Source organism: Drosophila santomea, chromosome 2L, assembly GCF_016746245.2.
Source record: "Drosophila santomea strain STO CAGO 1482 chromosome 2L, Prin_Dsan_1.1, whole genome shotgun sequence".
NCBI lineage: Eukaryota > Metazoa > Arthropoda > Insecta > Diptera > Drosophilidae > Drosophila > Drosophila santomea.
In genome coordinates, this window is record NC_053016.2 from 6,469,605 (window position 1) to 6,495,684 (window position 26,080).

The window sequence follows — 26,080 nt, forward strand, 5'->3', positions numbered from 1 at the left end:
GAGCTGTCCGCAATATCCCGAAATTGGTCAGACTAATGCGAGTCGACATTTCGCCTGGCGCCCAATCAAGTGTTGCCAAATTGGGTTAGCCGAGGGTCCCAAAAAAAAAAGAAGGGTAGACCGAGACCCAGAACCGTTCGTGGAAGGGTTCCGAAATAAGGCTTCCAGGAAGCCTTAGCCCTAGCACCAAACTCACGGCGCTGCCAACCTGCTGTGAAAGTTTTGAAAACCATGTCGTATCGAAAATATTCGAAAATGTTGTGCATCGAGGTAAGTTAACAACCCTTAATGCTGGTTACCTTTTCCACATTATACAAAAAATAATGGTTGCGCAGGTCAGTTTCCATTAGTAACTGCGAGTTAAAAAGCCAAACTTTTTTAAAAATATTTACTTATTTTTAAAACAGGAGGTCTAGGAATCTGCACAAAACCGATCCCACAAATCGCATTCACACCAGTCAGTTGGAGCTGGAAGCGGCTTCAAGTGAGCTTTTCACGCTGCAACGGCGATTCCACTCCACATGCGGAGCACACACCTATGGCCAAGCCAACAGTTCGCCAACAGTTCCAGGAGCAACTCAAGCCAGCAGCTGGAGAACATGGCCAATGCGGTGGTTTCCCTGCCGCGACGCAGGGCGCTGCCCAGAGGTGCGAGCGAGAGGGCAGCGCTGCTGGGAAGCCGCTTGTGATTGGCTGTTGCCGCAGAGGAAACTCACTCAAAAGTCGCATGGCGACGACGTCAGCTTTGCGATCGAGATTGAGGCGATGAGCGCTTTTCGAGCAAGTTGAATGCGAATCAGTTGACACGCAGCTTTATGTGACATTCGTGGCGAGAGCGGACCACCATAAACCAATCCGTATCTTTTCGCCCCGTCGGCCCAGCGCTTAAACTGAAATAAACGCAACGAGATACAATTCACATTTTTCACATCAATTTGGCACAAATTAATTGGCGAAACGGAACTGCTCACTTAACGCTATTTAATGTCCATCGTTTGTGCTGCGCGCATGTGATAAAAATAACGCAATAGGCTCAATTAATTATCAATCAGCATCTCAACACTTAAGTTATCGACTTGTGTGTGCATTTCGAGTGTGTTTAACTGCTTTCAATGATTGTAAAGTCCACTTAAAGCCCATTTGCCATGGAAGAGTATCCCTTTCAGTGGGCCCTTTGACATTTCCACTGTGCCAGGATCCGCAGTTCCAGGCATCGAGTGCCGCAGGAGCAGCGACAGGAGCAGCCACAACACTTGGAATATGTTGTATAATGTGCCGTGCTATCAAAACTTCTCAACGCTGGATTACTACAAAGTAAGTTGAGAGATCAAAGCTGACTGAATATTTAATATATGGGGTTTTGAAGGATTAACTCAGATCAAAACTTAAAAAGTTCTCCAGTTCAGTATAAACTACTTAACTCCAAGTATATTAGATAATGGTCTCTGAACACATGCATACTTTTCTTTGAGTGCTTTGGTCATTGAAAAGTAAGAGAATATAATGGATGGATTCTTTAGAAACTGTGGCTTCTGGATATTAGTGCTGTTTTTAAAGTATTGTATATCATATATACATAATATATTTTCCAACCTCAATCTTGACTTGCTAAAATCCTAGACCACACGCATATTGCACAACGCGCACAAAGTATTTCGACTCAAATTAAAAACCGAAAGAAGGCAACAAAGTCCAGTCAATTTCTAGAGCTGTTCAAACCTGACTCCTAGTGCTTCCAATCATATTTTCCGCATCAAGTGCGCATAATTACGATCCCTTAATGCTGGAGGGACTAGCTCCGAGTGGCCCAAATGGTAGCAGTTGATCGTGAGAGATAGGCTCACTGTACAGTGAACTGTAAGAAATCAAAGATGCTACTGCGCATTTGCAGAGTGCTGATCCTTTAAACGCAGGACACAATGCAGACAGTAGTCAAAAGGGAATTTTCAGCTTAAGTGCGCACAAAGGGCCACAGCCAGATATCCTGTCGATCGAGAGGGAATCATTTGACCAGAATAAGAATGAGATAAAACCGCAAAAAGGATCAGTTCAAGAAGGCACTAGGTCAAGGGCTGTAGCTCGATGGAAAGTAGAGATCTTTAGATCGACATTTTTCTGCTGAATTCCGCTTTGATTGACAGTTGTACGCTGGTTTCCTTTGCTTCTAAGTGAGTTCCATACCACATAAATGCGTCGTTGCCCAGGCAGCTCCCTCACAAACTCCGGCGTAACTTGAGCAAACTTTTCGGGCAAAGCAATTTGCGATGTGTTTGTCTCGTTGCCAAGGCAAACAGAACGCGGCTTTTTCCTGCCAGCGGCCATCCAAAATGGCTGCCATCGATGGCGGCCGGAAGGAAGAAGCAGAAGAAGGCAGAAAGCCAAAAACGTCAAAGATACAAAAGCGTCAACTGCCGCCATTTTTTTTCCGGCTATCTATTTGACAGCATCGGAGACAACACGAAAATCTCATAAATGGGAATGCAAAAAAGGACGAGCCATTAGCAAATAATTTCAGCGAAAAACATTTTATGCGGCATTGTTGGGCGAACTGGAGGGAAGGAGACGGCTGAGGAGTGAGTGAGTGAGTGAGTGAGTAAACAAGAAAGAGAGAGGGAGAGAAGGCAGGCAAATGCCGTGAGGATAATTTCATTGAAATTTGAGTAGTCGAAAAGGAGCAGCAGAGAATGTACAAAAGGACAACGCCGTGCAGATGCCTTGCGCTTTTCGTTTTGCTCGTTGCCATTAAAACAACAAACAAGGGTTTCGGCTGGGGGTCCTTCAGCCCCTCATCCCCCCTCATCGTCGTCCGTGCATTTGCGCTGCCCGCAGGACTTTTCGCTCTGCGGGTTCCCAACGATAGCGTGCATTTCAATTCGTTTCTCGTTTGTGGCCCGGCTGCTCCATTTCAGCCACGCCCTGGGAATGTCCCAAAAATTAAAATTAAATGCAGGGGGTGGCCTATTCGCTTGAAGCTCATCTCATTATTCCCCCAGTTTCAAATGCCCGGCGACAGTTTTACAACATAATCTGTGAATCTGTAAATCAGTGTGTCCTGGCATTTCATCTCTCATCGCCCATCTCCCAGCTCTTAATCCGCATTGTCCTTCGGCTTAAATGGCAAATGTTTGTCTGGGGCGTGGCACAGGAAGTGCATCCATCTCTGTCTGGAAGGGATATACATACACCTACCTGTTCCCGTCCGAAGTCGAGGCATTTATCTGGGTTTCTGCCACTTCAACAAATGAACTTGTTTGTTTGTTTACTCGAAAGTTTCGCCACTGCTGAGTTGGGCGCGATTTCAGTAGCCATGGTCGAGACAAAGTCAATAAACAAACTTGGAGCTCGAATTGGAAACTCTTCCTTGGAGACTGGCACGAGTTTTTGATTCGAAGATGATTTGCTTGATCACTTTGATGTACTGTCATTATCATTCGACGACTTATGCTGATGGAAATCAAAAATCAGGCACATACAGTTAATTTTATTATTTTCTGAAATCGTTATGGCTACTTTCATATTTACATAAATTTCAAATCAGCTAAAAGAACTATTTAAAATTCATTTCAAAACTTCCTCATGCCAAGGAGCTTATCGCTCGCCTTTCGCCTGACATAATTCCGTTGAAATCGGCCCCGAGTCCTTTCTGTGACGTCATATCCGAGGGCTAAACCACAGAATGTATGGCATAAATTTGCATGCATCATGCTTGAGTTACAGCACTGGCAAAGGGCGAGAAATGGAGAGGGTAGCATGAGGTTTATCCCTTAGGCTCCTGCTCGAAGGACCTGCTTTTTGTTCCAGTTTCGCTAGAGGCTCGCATAATCCGCTCAACTGGCGACGCTGCTTAGTCCTTTTATCCTGTTTTATGTCGCCTGTCAGCAGATGAAGATGTGGAACGGAAAATTAGAGCAACCTGCCTGATGGATATATGGATGGATGGATGGATGGATGGATGGATGAATGGTTGGATGTACCGTCCTTTTCGCTGGATTCCGATCCTAATGCCCTCTAATGATTGCAAATATTTGTACCTTGCTGTGGCCATTTAAAGAGGGATTTGCTTTGTCTGCTCTCCAGCCTCGTGACTCATTGTTGTCTCCTGGTCTAAATTTGAATGGAGGCAGATACCGAAATAGCCCAGTCAAATACAAAACGTCTGTACGCAATCAATTGTCACTTTCGACAGCATATTTTGAGCCCACATGCGTCTATAGATAGCCATCACTGCACTAAATATAGTGCCCAACTCTTTCCTGGGCACCTTTTTGGTGAATAATTTTGAATAGATCACCAAAACAGTGACAGCGCAGCATCATCTAATGGTTGTCAATTAAGCTAAACATAATTGCTAAATAACTAACATAATTTACAGAGATATGCCATTTGAAACTGCGTACTTCACTATTTTTAAAACTGCAAAGTTTATGTTTACAGATTGCGAAACAAACAATCTAGAGAATTTCTTTCTTGGATTAAGAGTAGATATATTGTCTTGAAACCCTTTTTCCTCAAGTCACCGTTTTCAAATGGCACTCAAAAATCGCAGCATACTTTTAAGAACTTGCTAAAAACCGTTTTTAAGCACATTTGTGGCGAAATCCAGAAGTATTATTCGTAGAACTACCATGTGATGGAGCAACACACATCGGTAGCGACATGGACACGCATCTGTCACATCAAAAGCCCCGTGCATCTTACAACGCTCCGGTAATTGGTGGGGCCGGATCCGGGTCTGAGTCTTTTTCCGGGGCTGCCCTCGCTTACAGGAATTCTTGGTAAAATTGGAGGGAAAAATAGATGCGAATGGGAGCCAAACAAATGAGCGAAAGTGCGACGAAATGAACTTGTCATAATTATTTGACAGTCGGGGTAAATGGGATGCTGCCTCTGCCAGCGGCACATTAACCAAAAACTGATGTAAAACATTTTGTTTTATGGGAAAGGGGTCGGTTCAGTTCGGTTTGGCATCGGCATCGGCATCGGATTCGGTTCACTTTGATTCCACTTTTCGGTGTCACTGCCAGCGGGTTGCGGGGTCAAGTGGTCGCAGCCTGTGAAAACAAAACTTGCGCCTCATTTCCGGTTCAATCAAGTGGCAGACAGCTTGGAGCATGAGCATGATAAGACTCCTGCGACTCTCCGCCACGGGGTTTACTTAGGTGTGGCTGTTGTCAGTCAAAGGCGCAGACAGGCAGCTGCCCTCCTTGTAACCCCATCCCAAGCAATCCCATCCGATCCCAACCCATCCCATTCCAACCCATCCCACCGAAAGCCCCTACCAATTAAGCGGTTTTTTCCGAGACAAATTTGTGCGACCTTTGACTTTACGGCGCGAAATGAGAGGAACGGGGATAGCATTACTCGTTAGCAGTCGTGACAGTTTTTCTTAGATTTTTTCATAATTTTACCACGAATTTTTTCCTGGCCTGGCCTCGTCCCCAGCTATTTTCCAGGCTGTCTAACCAAAAAGGAAAAAAAAAAAACTAACGAAAAATATCAGATTTCCTCATTGCACATTTTTCCATCCATTCTTCGGGGCTTGGGAAAGTGCAGCAGCAGCAGCAGTAGCAGCCTCCGAAATCCGTACAATTGGCAGCCAAAATGCCAACAAACAAATCATTCACATTTCGTCCATTGATTGGCGAGGCGGTAAAGCGAAATTCGATATTCGGTGCTCGGTATTCGGGATTCGGGATTCGGGATCGTCTGGAGGGAGGAGCGAGGTGGTAGATGAAAGTGCTGGCAGGGATGCAGCGGCAAGGGTCCAGGGGCTTAGATCCCGGCCCATCATCCTCCGATTTCGATAGGGTTTCCGCACCGATTCCGGTTCGATTCCCAGTGGCGGGCGCACCTGTTCCCCGCCTCGAAAGTTGTCCCATCAACAGTTGGTCGCAATTCAGCTTTACGCCGCCCTACCATTTGAACTGGTAATACTAGACGTATTTCCCTCATTTCGGTTCGGCCTTGCCGTTCAGTTTTTGCCGTAATTAAGTTTAACGGAAATAATCAAGTATTTGCCATTTTTATACCCATTTTAATAGTTAGAATTTCCACAATTGTCGACCGGCTGCCGCGCCAAAGTTAAATGTGGCCAAGGTCTGTGTGATGAAAACGATACGCGGCAACTTTAGGGCTGCCACATATGGTGTAAGTGTAACTGATAGTTCAGCAGGGTATTCGGTTGCCGTCTACCATTTACCAGTTACCATTTACTTGTTACCATTTACCAGATACAAGTTACCAGTTGCCCAAGTCCAAGTGTTGCACAGTTGGCACAGTTTGCGGTTCGCCATCAGCCGCAGAGTGGAATCTCTGTCCTAAACTGGGGAGATTCATTGAAGAAATTGATTTGAAGATTTATTTATTATAGTGTGATTTAGGAAAGCTAACTATTCCACGAAAAAAGAGTTATTGAGTCACTTTTTCTTTGTGAAAATAAAGCCCTGCTCTCTAACCATGTATCAAGAATATTTTGTAATTTATTTTTCAAAAGTATCCCGTAATCCGCAAGACATCGTTAGTGCTCACTCAGTCCCATCTCAGCTTTATAATTTACAATACTGTCTTCCCTTCAACTTAATTATTGCAGGAAAAGGGTTGAAGGGTTAACAAGCAACTTCTTCAAGAGATAAACGCAAAGGGTTAGAAGAAGCCCAACTTCTTCGAGGGTTGTTCCTCGCTTAGCAATCAAAAGTTTTTAATTAACAAACAATGAAATCGATTTTCCGAAAAAATAGTGTAAATAATTTGCAATGATTTTTTAACCCAAAAGGAAGTTTTCGTTGAACCCGATCCGTGACATCTTGAGAATAGGTCAACATTGTTGTTTAATTAGAAGACAATAGCTGTCAATAGCTTGCCCCGGACAGTCAGAATACCAGGATCCCGGTGAGCCATGTTGGGAGTTGGGCCGGAGTCAAAGGTTGTTGGCTAATTGCGAGGCGGGGTTCTTATTATTTTTTTTTTTTTTGGGCGAGGGGTTGGCGACCGGACTGGTGGTACTCCCGGTGGTACAGGACAGCCAGCTGTGAATAAAAATCTTATCCGCACTCGATCTTAATGACTACTTAAACAGCGACAAAGCCAACGCCCAACCCCACTCAAACCCCGGGGTTGCAACCCCCTGATTCCGGATTCCGGACCCAGATCGGCTCAAGTGCGGCACTTGAGGCAGCTGTTTGGCACTCGGGATGACTTTAATTTAAGCCCTGGGGTGCCATCTATATCGAAACCTCAACATTAATAAGTGTTAATAATTGTGCGTATGCGTGTGTGTGTTTTTTTTTTCCAACTGCGTTGACACGCCCCCAGCCGCCCGAGAGCAGGTCTATAATTTCACATCACTTTCGCCACTGTATTTTTTTTTTTTTTGTGGGGGAGTGCTGGGCGGTTGGGAGGACAGAACCGAGCCGGCGAACTGAGACCGAGTTAGAAAGTCCGTCCAGAGGAGCGTAACATGGATAGGGCATGGGTATTGGATTACCAGCGTCCCATGGCATTCGCATCCACACCTCCTCCACCTCCGTATCTGGCGTCCTCCTCCTCCTCCTCCTCCTCCTCCTTCTCCTGACTCCGGAATCCGGACGGTTATGGCAACGGGCGGATCAGCAACCGAAACAGCATCCCAGGGGGGTCTCCAATGATTTGTTGTTGCCCGCGGACAAGTTTACAAATTCAATTTGTCAGCGATGCCTCAATGTTGTTGTTTTCCGGACGGGGAGAGTGGTTGCAAGCACCATTTCATAGGCCTGGCAACGGTTAACCCAAAGAACAACGCAGGCAAATTGGCGGAACATGCGAAGGGTGCCGACTGCAGCATACCCATTAAACTGGAACCTTTAATCCCTAGTGCAGCGTATAAAGAATTACATTTACACAAAGATTAATAAAGAGTTAAGAACGCATTTGACTCGGTTTGAAAGCTTAAAAAGATTACATTATATCCTTGAGTTTAGAAACTATACTTTACAGTTTCTTATCCCAACTATAAGCCTTTAACTAAATTGTAAGTGCAACAGAAAGTAATGGTTCACTTCATGTTTGCCATAGCTATATTGCCGTAGTAGCATATGGTAAAAAGCTTACGATTCTGAAACCAAAGCCACCCCTATTCGAGCACACCCGCTTACCCAATACCCTGCGTTAGCCACCCGGTAAAAGCATATGTTTCCATTGCATACTTGAGGGCGCATTTGATTAGAGCCCACCGAGGCGTGAGTATTTAATTTTGTTGTTCGTTGTTGGGTCGCTGCGCGTTTTGACACGCGCTAGTCGAGAGCACGTAATTAAATTAATTAGAGAGCCGTTCCCACAGGTAAACCTCCACCCACCTCTAACTCTACCTCCACCCCCATCCACCTCAATTCGCTTCGGTCCAATCCAATCCAATCCATTCTGCCATTCTGCCATCCTGGCATTCTGGCATTCTGGAGTTGTGCCGTTCTGCGGCAGTTTTGATGCTCATTCGCAGTGACAGGCGACACACTTCGCTCGGTGGGTGGCCCAGTCGGCGGCAGGTTGATGGGTGGTGCGAGGGGCCGGAGTGGGCGATGGAGTGGGTGGGTTGTTGGTTGTGCGCCGGTTGCCAGGAGAACACACACATAGCAGCTGCTCGGCTTTTGGCTTTGGGCTTCGGCTTTGCCTTGCCTTTTAATGAAATTCCTGGCCAATGTTTGCTCCGCCTGGGTCACCATGGCGATTCAACGCCTCCCATTCGTTCCGACCTGACCCCCATCGGATGTGCATGCATACATACAGACATACATACATATGTATGTAGATATGTATCAGTCGCGGATCGGCACGTGCCTGGAACTGAAACACAGGTTCCGCATAATTTTTCCCAAGAATGAAAGCATAAACGAACCGTTTCTCGCCGACCCTGGTGGTCATAATAATCGGCTCAATCATAATGAACTGCAAGTGCAATTCCCCACTCGGTTTATTTTTGTATCCATTGTTTTTTTGCTTTTTGTTTTTTTTAGTTTTTTTTTATCGGGGATATCAAGAACCAGGCAAACGCCCACATAGACCACATAGACCACTGACCAAGTCTTTGTTTAGCTTTGCCATCCGATTTCGTGTTCGAGCACCCTTGTTGATTCATAAAATTCAAGTTTATGTTCAGATTCTTTTATGGAACCAGCACAGTAGTTGGCTATGCGCACTTTAATGATCTTCAAACCATAAAATGGCCTCTCAAAATTATATATTCGGCTAATGCGCCTGTGGCTCAGTGGGATAGAAAACACGATTTTTGTGTGATTTACGATCGAGTCGATTCGATTGATATGGGATCTCTGGAACAGCTGATCGTCTGGAGTTACCCTATAAATATTTGTACAAGTGGGAAATGTGTTTTCCATAGGAAATGCAATACTTTCAGATTCGCTGTTGACTTTTCCATTTATTTTGCAAGTTTCTGCGGAACTAAACGAGTGACAAGCGGACCAAGGAAAGTTCAGTGCGATTTTGTCTATGAAGCAGTTTTATTACCAAATCGTTTTATTCAAGATTTTCAGAATTGTAATCCCATGTGCAGTTCCCCTTCGGAAGCCCGGCTACAAAACGAAAAAACCCCAAACTCCAGAAATCTGCATACCAAACTCATCTAGGTATTTCATTAGTGCAAGTATCGTTGCAATTTGCAGCTCCCTGGACTGCGCTACTCATCGTTTTGTTCTGTATTTTATAAATGCGGTCGGATCTCCATGGCTCAGCAATATTTTTTTCAAAAGGGTTGCATAGACGAATGCCTCAGACGCTTGGCATGTGCTGACAAATGTGAAACTTCCCTAATCAGCATAGCATGGAAAAACTGACCCAATTCGCGGACTCGCCAATCGGGTGACGCATTCCTCGACGACTTTTGAACCGGAGTACCCGGAGCTGTGCGGAGTGCGGGGGAGGGGAAACAGGGGAGCAGTGGGGGCACACTGGTCATCCAAGCAAATGACAACGGACAAGCAATTCAATGTCCCTGGTGCCGTGGCCAAATCCAAGTCCTTATCTAGATGTTCGGCAGATCAAGTTGTAAGAATGCGAACATGGCAACAAATGTGCTCGACTCAGGTGTTAAAACTTTTGCATTAAAATGGCGCCCAACGTGCAACGTTGTGGCACAGGCCTCTCGATCCCAACCATGTTGCACCCGCCCCCCCTCTAACTTCCTTTGGCTGTGTAAAATTAATACTACACTCGGGGAGGTCCAGGCCGATCAAAACTGAACGTAAATCTTAAACACTTTCCAGCTCCACCCTGCCCCCGTGCGATTCCCCGATACCCCGATACCCCGATTCTCTGACTCTCCGATTCTCCGTTTCTCCGATTCTCCATTGTGCAGCAGGCTTTTGCAGTCGCACGATCAGCACGTTCAGTTCAGTTGCGGGGGGGATCTGCTGCTCCAGGGGGAAACTGGGAATCTGGGATACTGGATGCTAAATGGTGGATGGTGGATGGTGGACGATCGGCAACCGGTCCACGACAAATGTGCCAGTCTCAGCAACAAGCCAGGCCGCAGAAATATCTGCAAATGCAGCGAATTGTGCGCAGATTTGTTTACAGAAGACTCCGCGAGTGGCCAACTGAGGGAAGGAGGGAAGGATGATCATCGTAGATATAATTGACGACATGTTGTCTCACGATCGTGCTAAAGCGATTAAAGCTAATTTAATGCCCGCCGATTCACTCGGCGATTCACTGCCCCCCAAAATGTAGCCACCAAGAGGTCGGTCCACTCCCCCACTTTGGGGTCATGCTCAATTTTCGGTTTGAAAAGCGCTCCCGAAATGCCATAATCAAATTTCTAGCTTACATTTATTTATTTCTTATGGCATCGAATGGGCCTATTGCCGGAATTCCATTGCATGTGAGTCGCCCATTTACTCAACTGCACTTGTTTCTGTTTACTTGTAATTACATCCAGGCTTTTACGTCAGTCTCTGTTGGGCCGAAAGGCAAGTGCTGCATCAATATAAATTGTTTACCACACGATCCAATTGTTTGGTCTCGTCGGAGACGGCACTCAAAAATAAATAAATACGAAACGTCTAGGAAATATATATTTATGCAAAACGAATACTCGTATTAAACAACTTTTATTTACTGCATGGGTTAGTTGTTGTAAGAGTGATAACGAGGAAAGCAAATTACAACTAATTACATATTAGATTAATTATTAGATCTTAGAAAAAGTAATGTTCCATTTAACTATGAGCTGGTGGTCTCAACATTAATGACAAATTTAAGTCCCTACAATGTTCACTGAAAATGAAAATGTAAAATAGTTCTCCTAGAATTTCCTCAGTTTGGCACTCAGTTCGAATGAAGTTTCGACACAATTTAAAGTTCATGTGCTCAGTAATTTCCCAGCGATGCCCCCAATCAACATCAATTGGCCTCCATCCTGTTTGAGCATTCTACTTCATTAAATCGAGCTCATTAGTGGCTCTAAGCCATCGTGTTTATGGTACCCAATTACCATCGAAAGTGATTCACGTCTGCATGGATGAATAGAGCCCTGTGATTTTGATTAGATGCCAATTTGTTTATGGCACTCGCTAGTCCGTCCAGAGATCGGATGTCCCATGTCCCATATGCCATATCGCGTATCGGTTAGATTATGCCCAGCACACTTCGGCTCGTCTTACATGAGCATTTCGATTTTTGGAGCTCCTTCTCTACGGATCCATCGAACCCAATGTGTTTTAGGCGTTTTGAATTACCCGATATACGTGTTGCGCGTTTTACGATTGCCATTAAATTGCCGGCGGTTTCCATTGAACAGTGCGAGAAACTTCATCTGATTAGCTTATTAATTTGTGTAATGCGCTCGAATGGTGGCGGTGTTGGTTCGAATTAATTTATTCATTTATGCGCATAGGAAACCCACTTTTCAGTTGGTACGTTCGCCCAGCGGCAAAATCTCATTCACAATGCCCATTGTTCGCCCGCATCCAAGAGATACTTACCAAAAACAACCAAAAATAATATAGAGACAGAAACAGCAAACAGCAAACAGCAAACAACAAACTTTGGGCTTGTGGCTCCGAGGAAAAGTGGTTTTCGACCCACCCCTGTGAGATATTCTGGCTGGATGGGCCCTTCGACTTGGGGAATGGGAATAGGAATGAGAATGGGCGGAGTCTAGGAGCGGTCTGTGGCCGGCGGAGGGAGCGAGAGAGGCTGCTACGAGTGCGCACCGCTCGCACGAACTCGTTTCGAGTGCCAAGACGACACCACCACACCAGATACAAATACTCGTAGCCATACGAATCCGAATCCGAGCCAGGGATTTTCACTCAAGCAGCGCTGCCGCGCCTCTGCCACAAAAAGTCGGGTGGTTTTGGTGGTTCGGTGCTTCAGTCGATTCGAGCCACTCAAAGCGAGCGCTACGGGAACGGTCGATCCGCCCGAAGTCGCAGATACAAGATATAAGATACAAGATACACAAGCTATACACTTCGTTCGTTCTGAAACTGCTGCTATATTCGATTTCAAAACATCGAACACTAAACTTAACTACCTGAATCGGTCGAGTTCACTCCCCCGCGTGTGTTATTGTGTTTGTTTCTAGTGAAAGTAATCAGTTATCAGTTATCAGTAAACGCCATCCCACAGAATGGTCACCCTTATGCCATACAACTACGCCGCCCCGCGATGCGGATTAATTGACAAAATGATCGAGCCAAAGGTAATCACATAGTCGTACTGCTCCTCGCGAAGCTGTAAAAGTGATGTGGTTGACGGCGGTGCCGTCGGTTATTGCAATTGTTATTGTTAGTGTTATTACTATGTCTATGGCTATAACTTGGTTATGCTCGTAGATGTCGGCTGTAGCTTCCTTGGTGGTTGCCCCTTGTGGGGCTTCCCCAAGCCGGTAGTACCATCCATCCAAAAAGTGAAACTCCACGGCGAGATATCGCTTGTCCACATTCATTAGCTCTGGAGTGTAATATATGTACGAACAACAGTTTAGGATGCTTTAAGGTGATCTATTGGGCGGCGTGATATCATAGCACACTTCACATATAAATCTGGTTCAGCTTGACAACTAAGTTGTGTTAAGATGTTATTCGATTTCATAAATCTAAGCAAATAAGTCTCGCAAATACACTCAAAGAAATAGAATGCATCTAGGCAGAGTTGAGGATTACTTTGATAGAGGATTACATTTTTTTATAGACCCATCCTGGCAAGAAAAGCGCCTTAAAGACCCCAACGTATGTGCATTGTTGGGAAATCGTTAATGGGGATAAAGATTATGGGCACCTGACCACAATTTTATTACAACGCATTAATCGGCTTAACTCTGGTTGTGGGTACCGAACTGGCAAAGGTCATTAAAACCGCTTAATAAACTGCCGAAATAGTGACAAGCGTTTTCCTTTCGACCAAATTCCAATCCGATAATATGCATTTCTTCCACCAATTAACAAGCCCTTTCATTCACTGGAGTTTGGATGCCAAGTCTGGCATACCAAAAGTGAACTCCAGGCTCTTTTATGAGTTCCTGAACTACGGCTAAGACAAAGTCGGATCGAAGGAAACGTGACGAACGTGAAGTGAGCGGATGGTTAAGGCGAAATATTAATAGAGCATAAATTACAGCTCTAGTGGGTCTGGGTGCCGGCTTTATGGGAATTTAAAGAGCCTGGCCCACAAAAGCCAGTGCTGGGCTTTCGGCCGTCCAGCGGCATTAATCACATTTTAATTAAGTTTAAGCCGTAATCGTAAAAATTAACACGCCATAATTCAACTGCGACAATACGCGCTGCATGTAATTTATGACAAAGAGAATGCCCATGTGTGTGTGTGCGTATGTGCGTGTGTGTGAGTGTGGGGGGGCGGGGGGGGAGGAGTCGAAATATTGATTATGGCCACTGCGATTGACACTTGGCGATTGTTGATTATACTACCACGATCGTGGCCCAAACGTAATTAACGTGCCAAAGTGTTAAGGTGCATGGGATAGGTGCCCATTCCACTCTGCGTTCGTCCACGAGGAGATACAAATTTTCCTCTTGTTTATTTTGATTTTTATCGCGGGAACCGCGGGACCTGCGGGGTGCGAGGGGCGCTCAAGGGGTTGTAGGGGTCTTAGGGCCGGGTTAATAAAAAATTTGTCGCCGTCTTCTTGTCTTGTCTTTTGTTTGCCTGCTTTTTGTGACCGAGTGTTTCTTTGAGTGTGTGTGTGTGTGTTTGTTTTAATCTTCTTCTAAAGCAGCAGAAGAGACAAAGAGATTACGATCACAGGAATTTCGTTAAAGATGACCAGAAACAGGTCTTTATACCACACATGTATCTCCCACTCTTTTCCTCTCTCACTCAGCTGAAGCCACCATCCAAAAACCCCCCCCCCAACTCGAGTGTTGTCTGTGTTAATGTTTACGTTGTCAGCTTGTGCCATAAATTAGTTTAGTAAAAGGTTGCATTTGGCTCTTTTCTCCCCTTCATTTTTGTTTGGCCCCATCTCACCATCTCACTATCTCACTTTTGCATACAACTCCGAACTTGCAACTCGAATTCGGTTGCTCGTGCAGCACGCAATCCTGCAGAATTCGCGACCCGAGATCGCAACGCTACCGTTCGGCAATCTGTCCGCTTGTCCGCCGCTGCGCATGCGCGTGTTTCCTTGGTCCGTCGACAAATCTGAGCACACCAACCCGTCTCATACCGCCCTGCTCCCCTTCACATCCAGATCGCCGGATGATGGACAGTGCGTGCGTGTGGTCATCCCGCCGGACGGCAGAAGCTGTCAACCGAAGCCGCTCAGCTTTTGCTCCCTCCCCGCACTTTCGGTTCTGTAGGAACCCTTTTTAGGGGCGGAGAGGCGCACAAATTCCAGCACCTGGGCTTGCCGCTCCCTTCTGTCCGCCTTCGATTTATCTGGCTTCCGTTCGATTTGCATATATGTAAGTCTTCGTTCGCTTCGTTTCTTGCCATTTGTCAAACCAATTTTAGTAGGATTTCAGAACAGTTCTTCACTAACAAAAGCAAAGCAGGCGCATTCTAATATTTTGTAACACTTTGGGGTTGATGCTGTTGAGTAGCATAGTGGTATATAGTAGTATAGTACCATAGACCTTATCCCAACCTGCCATATCTTTTCTTGATCTACTGAGTAGCCAAATGGCTAGAGAGTCCCATAAGCTTTATTCGTGATGTATACCATTAAGCCCAACTAGCCTCGTTGGATCTTTATCAAAATGAGCCGCCACCTGCTGATTTTCCGAACTTCTCCCCACTTTTTCGACTTCCCCCCAAATGGCGCCGCACATCCGAGTAACAGTTGAGTAAAACTTTTTCCCACGCACAAGCTCGGGCCGCAAAATTCGCTTGGCGCAGCAGCAAATGGCGATTGCGAATTATGTAAAATTGGCTGTTTTCTTTTGCCACTCGCACTGGATAACCCAAATAGAGTTTCAGGCGGGGTGGAAGTGCCGAGCTCAGCAGGGCGATTCCGGGCCAGACGCTGAGGTGTGAGTGCGCCGCCTTGTTTATAAACAAATTCTTTCCAGGGCCGGCGAAAATGCGAATATTCACAAAATATACAAAACACACGCCTAACACCACATTTCTAATGTGCTTTTTTGGCTTATTTTCAGGTTAAACGTCCCAAGACAGAGCACACGGATACACATGAACGCAACCGGTAGGTCGAAATAAAATAAAATATATGAACTATCTTATATTTAAACATTTCAATAGAAATTTCAATCAAATAGAAATATACATATACAAATCCAAGCTATTGGAAACGTAAGACTTAGAAGGCCCAAAGCACATAAGCAAACATAATTCCTAAAATAAATAGTCAGTAGATTTACAAATCTGGGTACTTTTGCAGCATGTTCTTATCAAATTGCTTCCCAGGATTCTAAAAAGGTTGCCGTCTGTGTAAGCGTAGACAATTTGTAGCAGAACGCAGGGGACACCCTCGCACTTGACAGGAGGCGCACCATCTTCAATTGGTTTCAATTGAAAAGGGGCCAGGGTCGTCGGCGGAAGGGAAGTGCATATTTTGCATGTGGTCCTCACAACCTGACACATGCCTTCGGCAGAAATTCAAGGAATTCGTTGCACGCTTCAGCTGCGACACTGAAGAGAGAGCCCAAGACCAAAATCCGAAATTCGAAATCCCAAAAAACAAAAAGAACCGAAAAGTGTCAGAGCACTTAACACTTGCCAAGGGGCAGGAGGACATCGTAGGGACTCGAGGCGGTCCAGGCCCAACTACTTAAAAGGGGCTTAAAGGCGGCAACAGTTGCGGCTTAGTCCTAAAGACCTCTACTTCCCTCTTCAATAATTTCCATTATAATATTCGTAAATCTCCCATTGGTCCAACACATTATGTTGTATTGTGCGTTGGGCAGATCCCCAAACCAAAGTTTTGGTTGGTTTTTCCCCTCTATCTGGCGCACGCGTCGTTCTGCGCTGGGAAAATGCTTTTCCCCCTTTCACCAGCTGCTCTGCTCCCCTTTCACATTTTCCCCTTGTTGTGGCTGCCAGCAAGATAAATGTCCCCCCTTTCCAGCCGGGGGAGAGAATCTCAAGGTGTCAGATTCCTTTGGAAATTGGGCACTTAATTTACCTTCCTATTAAAATTATGAAAAATTGTTGAATATTTTCCAAGCCGGATGGGGGAAGTCGATGGCGGAAAATGTGGAAATGTGGTATACGCAAAGGAAGAAAGTGAGGCAGATAAATCATTAGACTAGAGAGCAATTTAAAATAATTATTCTCAATAGGGAAATAACCCTGTCTTTAAATGAGTTTATATCTATCTTGTTACTTTAAGATAGAAAATATTACAATCAAGGCAATACACTTTCTATGTTAGATTTATACATATATCTTAATTGGCAGCTGATTGTATAACGCTGTATTTTTAACGAAGAAAACTGCTCTTAATTGCTTCGATAAGGATTGAGTTTCTACCCTCCTTTTTCCCCCAAAATTACCAAAAGCCTTTCGTTGTTTTCATTTTCCCGTGGCTGTGATTTATTTGACTTTCCATTACTGCTCAGTTTTATTTGCATTTTAGTGAGCCTTAAAGATTTTCCAATTTGTCCACTTAATAATGTCCTACTCGAAAAGCCATAACACCAGAGCAACACAAAAAACCATCAAAACACAAATCGTTAAATACGAATATATATAAAAAAATATTTGTCGCCGCTCTAAGCGAGTTCAACATTTGCTGCACACATGGCCAGCAAGGGGATGGGGAAGGTCAGGACATGTCCGGGACACTCCGCACATGCCACCAAAATGCGAACCCAGCGATCCGCTCAAGTGCCCCGCACCACACCGATTCCCAGCGATTTCTTCTCTTCTCGAGATCCCAGTAAACAAGCCGAAAAAATGCAGCGACAGGAAGAGGGGAACGAACGGCCAGCTCGTAGAAAAATATTTATAACACTTGACAAGATTTGGAAGACCTCTTCGCCCGGGACTTCAACTGGAAAGCACTTGACTTGGTCCCCGTGGCCAAAGGGATCGGGGATCGGGGAATGGGCAACTGAGAACCGAACGACTACGTGCCGTTAATTTAATGGTTGTTTAAAGATTATTGGAAACTATTTTATGTGTTTCCTTAACGAGCAAAAGGTTCTGTGTTGCGATGCCCTTCCACACAAAGAAATTCCTCATGTGTGTTTTGTGGGTCCCTCATGTATTATACTCAATCTTAAGTTGTTTCTGTCCTAAATGCATTACAAATTGTCTGGAAGTCGTTTAAAATTCATAAGTTTTTCAGTTTCCAATTGAAGTTAAATACTTACAACTTTTTATTTAAAGGAATTGAGTAAATTTAGTTTCCAATTAGTGTAAAATACTTACAACTTTTTATTTTAAAGAATTGATTGTTTAATAGAGAATTCCATTTTGAAAGTTTTGTAATTGAATTATTAGTTTGCTTCAGGGTTAGGCTAATTATAGGTATAATTAAGCTGTAAGTACGTATTTTAATAAACAAATGATCCTAAAATAAATACTTTGATTTAGCCGCCTCTATTTTATTGGCAGATATAAATTAAAGCAACCGGTTTCAATATAAACACCTCGATTGATATAAAGCAGTCTCAGTTACTCGGTTATTACATTAGTCATGTTTGCCGCCTAAGGATTTATAGAATTTATTGAGAACGGGTTTAAAATATTCATAATCTTAATAAACATAAATTGATATAGCCATGTGCGATTTGATTTGCCGCATTTTAAATATCACTCCAATTTAAGTATTTATCCTCTTGTCAATCGAGAACTGTAGTTGAGTGTAGTTTAAATTTAAAGCTGCCTTTGTTAAGGATTTTTTTATAGAGTACATATTCCCACACTTTACACCACCCCATTAATTAGCTCCCCCACTCATGACGCCTCTCCTCTTATCTCCTTGCAGCCTCTGCAATCTGTCACAGCAGCAGCAACAGCAACCCCAGCAGCAACAGACGCATCAGCAGCAGCAGCAACAGCAGCAGCAACAACAGCAGCAGCAATCCCATCAGCAATCCCATTCCAGCACCGTGTTGGCCAGCAATGGACCCAGTAGCGCCGGTGCCGGCATGGGTGTCGGTGTGGGCGGAGGCGGTGGCGGTGGCGGAGGAGGAGGCGGGGTTGGTCAGTGCAGTCCGCTGGGATTGCCGCCGCAGAGCCAACCGCTCCAGCCGACAATAGGATCGCTGGCCTCGCTGGGCGGTCACTACTCGAACGGGAATGCCAATCCGAATGTGAACTCGAGCAGCTGCAGCTTGGCCACAGCCTCTAGTTTTGCGCAATCCGCCGGCAGCAGCTTCTCCACATATCAACAGGCTGGTGGCGCCAGCGGCGGCGTCTCTGGCGAGGATGGTGTGGTGGGCGGAGCAACTGTGATGTCGCACTGGACGCACGATGGCACTGGCTCGAGTGCAGCGGTCAAGTCGGAGTCCCGCAGTCCGGGACAAGTGCACGCTGCGCTGGACAACGGCTCGGTGGCCAGCTCCAATTTGTACGGCTGCAGCTCGGCCAGCAATCCGCTGGACGGAGGAGCAGTGGCGGTCAACTCCTCGGCGGTGGCAGCAGCAGCAGCAGCGGTCTACGATGGCAAGCACGACTACTACTACTACAACAGCATGCAGCAGTACACGCCGCCGCCGTTCTACTCCGGATACGGAACACCTTACGCGGCGGCAACGGCTGCCCGCCAGGCTAAGATGGAACCCGGAGCGGCGGCTGCAGCGGCGGCCTACTTGACGCCCAGCTATGCCGCCAGCGGCAACAACAACTCGCAGCTGTACAGCAGTCCGTATGCCGGCTACAACAACTTCGGGCAGCAGGACTACGGCGGTTACTACAACGAGCAGTACGGCAACTACTACAGTCCGGCCAACTACTCTCCGTACGCGGTCAGCTCGCCCAGCTCGAGTGCCAGTCATGGCCACGGCTTCCATGTGGCGGCCTCCTCGAATCTCTCCGAGAGTCCCACGGACACCCACTCGACGACGCCGGTGCACCAGACCACCCACTCGCCGCACTCCCCGCTCCCGATCTCGCCGAGCACCGGCTCCGGAATTGGCCCACTGGGCAATGTGTCTGCCGCTGCTGCGGCCGCTGCTCTCAACTCCAGCGGAGGCAGCAGTGTGGGCACCGCCGGTTCGGGTGGCGTGGCAGCCAGCAAGACCACGCCCACCGGTAAGACGGGACGGGCGCGCGGTAGGCGCCATCAGCAGCCCAGCCCCACCAGAAGCACTGCCTCGGACACTGGTAACAGTGAGGCGGTGAAGCCACCGGAGAGGGTGTTCGTCTGGGACCTGGACGAGACCCTGATCATCTTCCACACGCTGCTGTCGGGCAGCTATGCCAACCGATACACCAAAGACCACAGCTCCCTGATGACCATCGCCTTCCGCATGGAGGAGATGGTCTTCAATATGGCCGACACGCACTTCTTCTTCAACGAGATCGAGGAGTGCGACCAGGTGCACATCGACGACGTCAGCTCGGACGACAATGGCCAGGACCTGAGCGCCTACAACTTCGCCACGGACGGCTTCCACACGAACACTCCTCCAGGCGCCCCGCCCAATCTCTGCCTGCCCACCGGCGTGAGGGGCGGCGTCGACTGGATGCGCAAGCTGGCCTTCCGCTACCGCAAGATCAAGGACATCTACAACAGCTATCGCGGAAAGTGAGTATAGATGAGTCCTTGTTCTTCTTTGTTCTTCACTCTTTGTACAATAACCGACTTTAAGAAACCATAACTTTAATACTCTAACTTTAATACTCTATCTTTAATTTTCTTTACCTAATCCTGACTAATCGAAAATCCTTAAATCCTCTACCTTCCAGTGTGGGCACCCTTCTGGGACCCGGAAAACGAGAGGCCTGGCTGCAGATCCGCTCGGAAATCGAGGTGGCAACCGACAACTGGGCCACGCTGGCGCTCAAGTGCCTGAGCATGATCTCCCAGCGGGAGAACTGCGTCAACGTGCTGGTCACCTCCACGCAACTGGCCCCGGCGCTGGCCAAGGTCCTGCTGTTCGGACTGGGCGGCATCTTCAACATCGAGAACATTTACAGTGCGCACAAAATCGGTGAGTGAGGATGATGGTTGGCGTTGGTAGATCAATCCGAGATATAACCAGTTTTTCCCTCTTTTCCGCAGGCCATGAAACCTGCTATGAGCGGATCGTGACTCGCTTTGGCCGCAAGAGCACCTACGTGGTGATTGGGGATGGGAACGAGGAGGAGACCGCCGCCAAGGCCATGAACTTCCCCTTCTGGCGCATCTCCGCCCACAGCGACATTCGCGCCCTCTACACTGCCCTCGACATGGGCTTCTTATGAAAGGCCAAACTGTAAGGGATTCGAAGCGGTTTTGAGTACAAACAGCAAAATGTTTAATTAATTTATTAATATGTATGTGTGTTTGTGTGTGTGCCTGTGTGTGCGTGTGTGTGTGTGTGTGAGACAAGCAACAAATGGAAACTGTAAACCAGCGCAAAATAATTTAATTATTTTGTTTAAACAATTATCATTTAACGCCAAGACTTTTTGTATTATATAGTTTTTAAACACCTAATCAACGATCGTAACAATTCTCGCACGAAGTTGTTCAAGTGTGTAATTAATAATAATTTAACGATATACGTATTTAGCACACTAGAGTAGCAAATAAAAACAGAAAATAATAGCATCCTGGCAGAAGAAGAAGTGGAGCAAACACAACAAAAATTAGTTTAAAGTTCTTAGTTTAAAAGCCGAAGCATAATTATAATGAGTATAAATAATTCGACAAAGCCGTAGTATTCAAATTTTAAATAACTATTATATAGCTGCATATATTAAACTATATTTAAAATATAAAACCAAGTAATAAAAGAGCAAATCCAACAGCAACGCACTCTATTAAAGCATAAAACTAAGCATTTTTCATGGGGGGGCAAAAGTTATTCTAGGAATGGCTATTCTCTAATATGGTCTAATTATGTGAACCTTTGAGTAAACATGCTAAAGTGGGTTTAAAACAATGTATGTGGTTTCTTTGAAGTTTTGTAGCACTTCCAATTTTTTAAAACTTTGATGTCTTGTTCAACGTTTCTTTCTTGAGAACTTTGTCATTACACTAAACGTTTTTACGTACAATGTAATATGTACTGTAAAATGTTGTCAGATGCTTTTTAAGATATATAAAAAAGGAGTGATAAAGTAACAAATAAAATAAAATAAAAACGGTTATTTAAAAATTTACAATTGTAATTTTAAAAATTTACAATGTAAGCCCCACTGTAAAAAAAGAGGTATTGTAATAGTATATCATACGAACTCCAGATGGCGCTTTTCATGTTTATACATACGTAGAATTGCACACTACATTACATGTATGAACACGTGTTTTTGACTCCTAGAACTATGCTACTTTATGTTACTGCTGCTCAAAAACTTGTTGCAAAGGATAACTAGGGTTAGTCTGAGTCCTTTATTCAAAATCCGGAGAACTAATAAGCTTGAGATATGGGACGCAACAGATTCAGCCAATGCACTCCATAGAGAAAACAAAATTGTTATTTTTATAATTCATTATTTATTCAGTTGGTATCTTGCTTAATAAGTGTAATTATGCAAATATTGCTGGATTCCTCTGTTTATTAAACATCCATTTACTCTTTTAACGTATCTATTGATGAACTGGGCTTCGTTTTGGAAAAAGAAAACGAATATAACTCATTTGTATAATAAGGACATAAAGTATAGTACAATTTAATTACAATTACAACTAAATAACCATACAAATAATTTATGCCTAAGGAAACTTATGAGTAGGAAGTAAGTGCCCATTGCTCTTCTTAATACATTTTTATAGTTTTAATTTTCATTAGAAAATTTGTGTCTAAATTGATACTAGGGTAAATTTAATTGTTTTCCCAATTTGATAATATTGCACAGTTTTTGGTTTGCCAAACATGTTTGTATAATTGCATCTCGATTAATTTCAAACGTTGTGTTCTATTAATATCTCTGTGATACGTTTTGGTTGTTATATGCTAAATCACTGGATTTCATTGTTAAGCCGAATTACAAAAGTTGTTTGCCTAAATAATTTACATCAAAAAGCCAAGTAAACATTCCACTATACGCAGCCCTAAATAGACTAAGTTTTCAGTTATTGTTTGCTTAAGTTCTAGGCCTAAATGTAAATCTGATATTCGACTGGTTTTCGTACCGTTTTACTCTCTACACAAAATTCGCCAATTACTAAAATTATGCATTTCATATTGTATATTCAGTTTACATATATTCTGAACCATTGCTCAGTTAAGTGTGTTTGCGTGTGTAGCAAAAATGTGCCCGCTATGAATGAGTTTTCACAATGCACCCACTTGCTCTATCCAATCGGTCTATATCTCGCTGCTTGCTTCCGTTCTTTTCTTATTTTTTTTTTTTGCTCGCTCAACACGACGATATCACAACAAAATGTACCAAGTAGAAGAATTAGTTATCCATATCAGTTATCGTAAACGATCAGCTAACACTAGGACCGCTTCACGTGAACGGTGGCGGCATCACCATTGGATCGAAAGTCTGCTGGGTGGTGGAGAAGTTGTTGAAGTTCTCGATGCGGCGATAGCCCCACAAATCCATCGCTTCAGTGCAGACATCCTGGATTTGCTTGATCTTTAATGGAATAGTATCATTATTAATTACTTATACATTGAGACAAATAATAATATGATGAATACGCTACCTCTTCCGGTTTTAGATCCTGCATCCAATGGAATGGTGCTGATCTGGAATCACGATATGTGGAACTGACACCTCCGATGTTGACCTTGGTGTGCGTGTCCAAAAACTCCTCCACTGCAGGATCAAATGGCAAGCCATAGAACTGCAAAATATCCTGGGTCATCTCACTGGGGCTCAAGGATAGGTCCTCATAACGAACAGTCCTAGAAGGCAAATAAATTGTTATATTCAGACACCGTAAAAGTTAAAACATCAAATGAGAAAACTCACCTAAAACGAGACGGATATTTCAGCAATAGCACCTCCGCTGTCTTGTAGTCATCCCGCAGATCCTGGCACACCAGTCGAGGATCCTCGCAGTCCTCGTTGCCTCCGCACCACACTCGATGTCTCCTCGACTGCATCGTTCCTCGTGGATCTCGCACCAGCAGCACGATCCGCACGCTGGAGAGACTGCGGGTGGGAGGAGAAACTTGTTAGAATACTCAAATAGAGATTATCATTTGTATATATATTTATATGTATGCATATGTGATGAGTGATATATAATTGCTGGCGTAATAGTTGAGCGTCGAGCCGTGAAGTTCACTTTGCCATAACAATGGGAGGGAGGGAACCAGCCTGGAATTGGCTTTCAATTAAATTGGTTTAAAACTTCTATAATGAAGCATAGTTAGCATTTTCATGCAGCTCAGCACGAATTAGTTTCGGGCTGAACTCCATGGCAATCCATAGACCAACTAAAAATTGTTTTTAATTACAACACTTAAATGTAGCCCTGTTCAAGCTTCACTCCAATCCTCGCAGCTCAACACTCATCGCAATTGCTAATTTATTATACAAAAGTGTTTTGCCTAAGCGGAAACAACAAAAAGTTGATAAAATGGCACAAGCGGAAACATTATTTTTGGTGTCAATGGGAGCGGTTGGGAAATTAAAGGGAAGTGCAAATGAAAATGCAGGGTAGCAGGCCAGGAAAATCTATTTTCCCTTTTAGGGAGATAAAACATTTACAAATTTATAATTGGAAGCCACTTTAGCTCATCTTTCTCAGTGAAAAACATTCGCGACCTAATTAGCTCGCAGCTCTTTGTAGCAAAAACCTAATGCCATAGAAGCGCATCATCAACATCGGAGATATAACCACATGCTGGGGCATCGCCATGGAGCTTCAACACCCACTTAACCACAATGCTAATGAGTTTGTGGCGAATTGAGACAATGTAAACATCCAAAGCTGCAACTGCATGCAAATTGTGGTATACATATGTGCATACAGCCTATTTATAGGTTTAAATGTCGTCAGCACAAAGTGCGATAAATGGAATAAATCGCCAGAGTTATATTCCACATACATAAATCGTATAAGATTGTTTAGAAACACAAAATTAGATTTGAGTTCCAGTCGATAAAGAAGCCGTATGTGAATGTTTCGGAACGAAAATTTAAATACGAGTTGCTGTCGAACAAATTTAATTGAATTTCCAACAGCTGCCATTGTTGATAAGTTGAGAGGGCTACATGAAATAATAACAAAAGCAATAAGAAATAATAGTCGTTGGCAGAGCTTTACTGTATCTGCTACATCTACAAAAAGGGTCCACTGTGCATTGCTGCTGGCAATCGCAACAGCTGCAAAAATATCAATAACGAAAACTTTTCCAAAGCCAAAAACCGAAAAAGACAATGGAAATAGTATGATAAAAATGCGGATTGTAAAAATTGCACAACATTAAATTTATTCAATATAACGAGGAAAATCAATGGAACGTGAAGGGAATATTTGCAGAATTCATTTAAATGGCGCAAAAGCATCCCAATTGTTTACAGCTAATGGACTTGAACCGAATTGGTCGAAGGCTTTAAATAAAATATGAATTGATTCGGAGATATACAATCACAAATATGGATTTTATTTAAAGTTTATTCAGCGACTTTAAGATTCAAGATAGTTGTACTTTCTACACGAAGTTTACTTCATTCTCGTAATCAATTTCATTGTTTATTTTATTAAATTATGCGTTTCTCTAGATCGCTAACCAATTCTTTTTTAAAGTTTTAAAGTTGAATAACTGAGAAAATAATTTATGATGAAGTGCACTTAGGAATGGGCTCAAAAACACAATACAAAACTGTTGAAGGCCGACATGAATTTCACTTTCGGTTTGGCTGAGTAATTCGAGATGTTTTCTTTTCGTTTGTATTGTGTAATTGTGCAAAAAGAGACACTTGTGGCTATAAATATGCATAATGTTTTTGCATAAACCAAAATCGTTGATCCAAATGGCCTGTCGAGGAATTCTCAAGTGTGCTTTCAAAAGTTTTTGACATTGGAAGCAACCGAGAAACCGCCTAGAGTATATTTAATATATTACATATTACATTTGAATAAATTATCAATTTGGCTGAAAAGTATTTTCATATATATTATGGTGTTTCGGCCAGCTGTTAATTGGATGCTAACTATGTCGACTCTTGGGATTTCTATAGGCTCTGGTGTCCGTTTTTTATGGGCTATTTCACCACTTGCTAGCCATAACTCAAGTTGGCTTTTAATTTAATTTTAATGGCCGAATGGCTCGCAGGCATTAAATGCTTGTTAAATGCACTTAGCCCTGAAAAAATTGTTTCTGAAACACATAAAATAATTGGAAAAACAGCATTGCGGACATATTATTTTTCCATGGCAGAAGCCACCTCGATTCACATGCCATTCGTCGCCACTTTGACCCACTGACTCTGGCTTTTGGCAACTCATTGGCCCCCAAAACAAAAAGCTTCTAAGCATCTCCATCACAACTGACTCACCGACTCAGACTTTGGTGTTTTGTGTTTTTATTTCAATCGATCTGCGAGACTG

At 44.1% G+C, this 26,080-nt stretch overlaps 2 protein-coding genes across 3 annotated transcripts in view; one reads left to right on the forward strand and one right to left on the reverse strand.

Annotated features, from left to right (window-relative positions):
- The first annotated feature begins 791 nt into the window (after positions 1–791).
- Positions 792–21,384, forward strand: LOC120458127 (developmental protein eyes absent). 2 transcript variants are annotated; one of them, XM_039645665.1, is made up of 5 exons: positions 792–1,314; positions 15,606–15,652; positions 18,401–20,164; positions 20,326–20,570; positions 20,642–21,384. In XM_039645665.1, exons 1-5 carry the CDS (start codon positions 1,261–1,263, stop codon positions 20,821–20,823), a joined length of 2,292 nt encoding a protein of 763 aa, XP_039501599.1. In that variant the 5' UTR covers positions 792–1,260; the 3' UTR covers positions 20,824–21,384. The 2 variants fall into 2 exon arrangements, with proteins under 2 accessions (XP_039501599.1, XP_039501598.1); XM_039645664.1 differs by lacking the exon at positions 792–1,314 and adding an exon at positions 12,377–12,691.
- Positions 21,385–22,200: 816 nt separating this feature from the next.
- LOC120452218 (carbohydrate sulfotransferase 4) overlaps positions 22,201–26,080 on the reverse strand; it is a 28,220-nt gene continuing 24,340 nt past the window's right edge. Inside the window, exons 2-4 of the mRNA XM_039636347.1 lie at positions 23,491–23,673; positions 23,222–23,423; positions 22,201–23,151 (exon numbers count right to left, since the gene is read on the reverse strand). Coding sequence (XP_039492281.1) covers positions 23,020–23,151; positions 23,222–23,423; positions 23,491–23,673 — 517 coding nt within the window. The 3' untranslated portion in view covers positions 22,201–23,019. The remainder of the gene's footprint in view (positions 23,152–23,221; positions 23,424–23,490; positions 23,674–26,080) is intronic.